The sequence below is a fragment of the Gossypium hirsutum genome, chromosome A11 (genome assembly GCF_007990345.1).
Source record: "Gossypium hirsutum isolate 1008001.06 chromosome A11, Gossypium_hirsutum_v2.1, whole genome shotgun sequence".
Classification (NCBI taxonomy): Eukaryota; Viridiplantae; Streptophyta; class Magnoliopsida; order Malvales; family Malvaceae; genus Gossypium; species Gossypium hirsutum.
This window is the reverse complement of record NC_053434.1, coordinates 109,288,683-109,294,901: the sequence shown is the minus strand read 5'-3', so window position 1 is coordinate 109,294,901 and position 6,219 is coordinate 109,288,683. Positions and strand designations below refer to the sequence as shown.

Sequence of the window (6,219 nt, the reverse complement as noted above, 5' to 3'; positions counted from 1 at the left end):
TTAGATGCCTTAAAATTTTTATTAATACTATTAACGAAAATAGAATCGATGAAAAAAACTGAAATTGAAAACAATGTTGACAAAAATAATTGCCCACATTTTCACAAAAGAAACTTGGTCAAGAACGGAATGCCATATGCCAACCAACCATTGAAAGCTTTTCCAGTTTTAGCGAAGAAAACTAGCTATATATAACTAAATTAAATCTACAATAACAAAAAAAGAGAGAAATATTAGTCATCATCATTCACCATTTTTATATTTAAAGATTTAATTTATTTTAAAAAGATGAGTGTAGCAGTTCTTGATAGCAAAACAGTGACGAGATTCGTGGAAGCAAAAGAAGCATTCAAGAAATGCGTGGAAAAGTACTTCAAAATGGTGGATTCCAACGGGAACGGAGTGATTTGTCGGAGGAAACTTAGAGAAGGGCTGGATTTGCTTTTCACGGTGGAACATGAATCCACGGTGTCCAAAGAAGATATTGACAATTTTCACTGCATGATATTCGATAAGTTCGATGAGGATCGCAATGGGAAGCTGGATCTCTATGAGTTCGCGGCGCTGGTGAAGGAGATCATGATGGCCATGGCTCGTGGGATGGGCAGTTTGCCCGTCATCGTGGCTCTCGATCAAGATAGCTTGCTCATGATGGCGGTTCAACATGAAATTGGCTCCTAATTCCATGTGGAATTTTTGTGAACATTTTTTTTGGTTACGAAAAACAAGAGGGGAGTATTTTTAGAAATTTATTTAGGGTAAAGTACACTAACTCTCACCCAACTTTAATCTTAATGACAAAACGGTCACTCAATTTTCAATTCAGTCATTTAACTTTTAAAAAATAACAAATCAGTCACTAACGTTATTGAAAAATGACAAACCAATCATCCACTAATGTTTTCAATTATAGGCCTAGCGGAACAGATAATGTGGCCAGTTAACTTGCCACGATGGAAATCCAATTTAAGAACCAAACAAAACAGTAAAAGAAGAAATGGAGATGTCAAAACAAGAAAAATCATCAGAGATCCAAACTTTTCCTTCCTCATCGTTTATTCACCCCCTCCCAACTTCCGTCGCTTAACCTAGTGAAGAAGAGCTTCCAATCGAATATGCTTCACACACCAATTTCGATTATATCTTTTCTGGTGTTAGAGTTTTTGGATTTGGATTCCGATTTGATTATAAATTAGTTTTCAAATGGCATACTTTCTTCATTTGAAGAAAACCCATTCTAGAAAGAGCTTGAAGGAGAAGGGAAAACTTGACTCATTATCGTCATGGAAGATTTGACAGACACGATATATTTGAACGATGGATCTTTTTTAGTAAAGATTTGACTTTTTTTTATGTTAATTGGTGTAGGAGATGAAATTTTAATTTTTTAAGGGGATTTCTAGTTTTTTTTTTAATCTTATGTTCTTCATTCCAAAAAGAAAATGGCTCCAATTTCTAAGTTTGTTCTATAATCATCTCAAATTCTGGCCTTCTATTCATCAATTCCCACACAGAACTTTAGTGGGATTTGAACTAATCCCATTTCAACCTAAAGTTTCTAAGCTTTTCTGTGAGATGAGTTTTTCTAGGGGAAATTTTGGTTTTTCTTTTCTTTTCTTTTCTTTCAGGTTAATCGGTGAAGAAGGTGATATTTGGACACTGATTGAGAGGACTATTCTCTGTTAACTTATGCTCTTACATGTTCTAGGTTTTTCTTTTTTATAAGAAGAAGAGATGAAATCAGAGACAAGAAATGAAGAATTTTAATTTTTAGGTTAATGATTTCATAGATTTTTTCTTCTTGTAGAACATAGATGAAAGAGAGATATGAATTAAATTTCTAAGTTAATGATGATTTTGTGGGTTAATGGAAGTTCTTTAAATTTCTCGTTAATGAATTTTTTGGGTAAAAAAATTGTTTTTCTTGTTCTTTTTTTATTCTCTTCTTCTTCTTTTTCTATTTCCCAGCTAGGCAGCAAACCCTCCAACTGGCTGGGTAAATGACAGTAAGGAGTTGGTTAAATGCCAGGTCACTTTTCCATTACGTTTATAATGAAAAATGGTTAGTAGAACTGATTTGTTATTTTTTGAAAGTTGAGTGATTAAATTGAAAGTTGAGTGATTGTTGGTGTTCTTTACCCATTTATTTATTTTTCATGTAATACTTGGTTTACAATCTTCAATAGCATGCGTCTCTAATGTGATTATACTCACAAAAAAGGTTAGTCTACTTTTTGTTGTGATTTTAAGGTTTGAAAGGGAAGCTTATAGATAAATTTGTTGGATTTGAGATTTGAAGCATATGCAACTGTTTATTTTTCTTATATTTTTAAAATGTTAGAGTTTAGATTTTAAGTAATGCTTAGTATGATGGAAAGCAGACATTTTCCTGGAAACTTAATGTGATTCCAAGGTTCAATATGTCAATTTTTATTTACTTTCTTTGGAATCTAACTTTCCCTTGGAAGTTACTTTCTCATGAACATGACAATATGATTTCCATGATAAAATGTGGGAAAGTTAGTTTCACATGTAGATTGGAAAGTTAAAAAAATATTAAGACAAAATTAATCCTATTTTATATTGGTTTAGGGTATTAGTCTATAACAACTCAAAATTCAATGGTGTCGAAAAATACAATTTTGGAACCTTATTTTTACAAACCGAGTCTGTAAATATTAAATAAAAATATTTATAAAGTTAATATAAAAAAATATAAAAGAATGGCTGAGTAATTTTGTCAATTAATTAGTTAATTAAGGTACATAGACTAAATTGTAAAAATTCAATCACTATAGAATTTTAATTAGAAAAAGGCTTGGGGACTTAGATAGCAATTATTCAAAGGAATAAAATGATTAAAAATGGTGGATAGTGGATGATGATGTAGGATGCCATTAGGCTTAATTAATGAATGACTAAAGTAAACTAAGCATGATTAAATTAATTAACTAGGCACTAATTGAACTATATAAGTTAAAATTGGTGGATCAAAACCATATTATTCTTCAACAAAGAAAAAAATTTCCAAGCTTTGAAAACATTCGACCATTAATTTAGATAATGCCGATGCTAGGTAATCGAGAAGGAAAACAAAAGTGAGAGTTGTCGACGAGCAACACAGAAACCTGATTTGTATTTCTATGATTTAGGATCAATTTATTTACTGCATATTCATGACATTTTACATTATATCATGTTGAGGTAATTTGTTAATGGTTGTTTGAATGGAATCGTTATGGTTGAGATTGAATATCGAGACAGGGACTAAATTGAATAGAATAGAAAATAGTATGATTGAATGGATATATGATATTTGGTATAAAATTGAGTATGTGTATAAAATTGAATTGTGTGATAGTATTTGTAAAGCCCCAAATTTTCGTAAATTCCAGCTTTTGTAAATCAGTAGCACAAAAATATCTGTATATGTTTTTGGTAAATTATGATACACAATTGTGTATCTACTTCAATGGTTTAGTGTTCTGGATGTGTGTGTGAGGTCCCAAGTTCAAGCCTTGTATTGGAAAATTTTTTTGGTATTTTTTGGATAAAGCTCTATCTCTAATCAGTAGGCTTTTATTTAATTGATGCTAAGTTTATAATAGAATAGGCCTATTGGTATGGTGGTTAAGTGGAGTGATAATATGATAGAGGTCTTGTGTTTGATTCTTTACTTAGGCAAAGGATTTATTTTGCTGCCGGCGAGTGGTAGGAACTTGAATTAACCAGGTTTCTGAGTAGTTTGGTAATAGTGGGATTAGTGGAGTGATTTGGGGGATTAGGCAGTATCTGAATATTTTCTTTTTGGCAAAAACTCAATCTTACTCTCTGACGCTGTTCCTTCCTCTTTTCTACATTCTCCAATTTTCTTTTCCCCATTCCTGTTGAAATCCTTATTATTTCTCCCTTAATCCATCATTTTCTCATGAATCTACATCTTTGTTGGCACTCATGCGAGTTCAATAAGTTTTCTTTTTTCTTTTCTATCGCGGAGTTCATAACAATTGATTAGTAATCTAGTTCTTTTGTTATTAATGGCATAGGAGGAGGCCTTGATCAGTGATTTTCGTATCTCTTGTGTTAGTGACTCTAATGAAAGATTTCGTCGGCTGAGTCTCCGTTAGTCCCTAGTTATCGAATTCGTATATTAATCCGCTAAATCAATGTTAGATTCACTGATTATAAGTATTAAAGTGCTCGGGAGTGTTTAGGCATAAAAAACGATATAGGTGTGTACCCGAAACACAGAAAACGAGAGTTGATGAAAAGTCAAAAATCCAGTTTGTCGACGCCACACGGGCGTGTGGTCGCCAGTGTCGTAGGCAGTTTGACGGTACACGGACGTGTGATCAACGAGCCAGGTAGGCTGTGTGCGACACACGGGCTCGACTGGGTTGGGCCGTGTAGGCCACACGAGCGTGTGGGCCCACACGGGTGAACCACACGGGCGTGTGTGATTCTAGGCCAGGCCGTATGATCCACACGGCCAAGACCATTTTGGGCCGTGTGGGCCCACACGGGCAGGCCACATGGGCGTGTGAGTCCATTTTTCTAAAACAGTTTTGAATGGTTGCACGGGTCGCCCGAGTCGACTGTGACCTACTATTGGGTCGATAAGCATTATTTGGACCTCTAAACTTGTGATCTATTGTATGATATCTGTACTGAGTCTGATAATACTGAACTGATTGTGTGAATGATTATTGCATATTAGCATGCCATTCATTGGATGTTGCATTGCATCGGGGTGGGTTGATGATTTATTAGAGAAAGTGTCTGAAAGGCTCTTAAGCCTGTTATCTGGCAGCTCAGCTGCAAATATCTGTTTATGTACTGTGTTTTGGTACAACATAGTGTGTAGGGATGGGTGGGTCTGTAACACCCCCTAACCCTAAACTGTCGCTGAAACAGGGTTATGAGGCATTACCGGACATATCAGACAACTTACGAATAATTCACAATTAATATAACATTCATAGTATAATTTAATAATTAAGTCCCTATATTGGACTCTCAAAGCCCAAAACATGTATTAAAAGTAGAACGAGAGTTGTTCGAGTATTTTAGAAAATTTTCCGTAAATTGTTTTTTTTTTACAAAAATTTCGACAGTATTTCTGCTTATTTTTACCTAAAACCTCCTGCAAATTCAAACCAAAAACAAACTAATACCAATGTTTCGACCAAAGAATTTTACATCTTAAACACTACTAGATCATGCTTAATCCATTGATTTATTACTTAAAATTTAAAGTGTTAACATATAAGGAACTAATTCATATCTTTCATTTCATTTCAAAATTTAATACCAAATTTACTAATTTATAACTTTAAACTTACTTATCATCCAAAGTTTCATAACTATCTATTTACAATAAGATCATTTAACCTATATATATATATACATGACTCATGTACAACCACCTAGTACATGCCACTTAAACAAAAAGAAGAAATACATCATCAAAATTTTCTTGTTGGAGTCGGGATCTTTCTGGATGTTGAACTGGATCTTGAACTCTAATGACATGCGCACGGAAACAACCGTACGCTGAGTACTTCATACTCAGTGGTATTACTATAAACCAAACTATTTAACATTAATAAATTACAACATCAACCATAAGCTTTATAAATCATTTAAACTAATTATACATAATTATATATCACTTCATAAATCTTAAATTCATATTTCATTTTTTTTTCACATACTAATTCAATTCATAATATAATTCATACATTCTTTATCGTACTTTTTAGTAGTGCCAAATCAATCAATCTCATTTTCAAATTTTCATTTCAATTATTTACCCTATTAACAAGGCTCGGACTCTGATAGATACGCGGATTCCACCCAAACACACTAAAATATCCAAAACAAACACACCTAAAATAATATAAATCCTCCATAACAGACCAGTATAATATAGTCTCCCAAATACACCGGTATATCATATCCTCCCAAACACACCAATAAAGCATTAAATGCCTCTTCGGATAAACTGAAGCATATAATAACAGAATCATCTTCTTGGCCAAGCTACAAATCTCCTCATCACATCACAATCTTATGGCATGCCATTTGTATCCAATCTAATCCGACAAGTTAATAGGGTATTATTTGACTTTTCTAATTTCGAATTCATTTCCACAACAATTTCAAATATTCAATCAATTCAAAACATCTATTATCTCAATTCACATATAATTCAATATT

The 6,219-nt window shown here is 33.2% G+C and overlaps 1 protein-coding gene across 1 annotated transcript; it reads left to right on the top strand.

The window, feature by feature from the left end:
- The first annotated feature begins 288 nt into the window (after window positions 1-288).
- On the top strand, window positions 289-681 carry LOC107955964 (uncharacterized). The gene has a single exon (XM_016891738.2). It carries the CDS (start codon window positions 289-291, stop codon window positions 679-681), a length of 393 nt encoding a protein of 130 aa, XP_016747227.2.
- The last annotated feature ends 5,538 nt before the right edge of the window (window positions 682-6,219 follow it).

Coding starts and splice junctions, on each gene's coding strand:
- LOC107955964 (XM_016891738.2), top strand. CDS start 289: ATGAGTGTAGCAGTTCTTGATAGCAAAACAGTGACGAGATTCGTGGAA.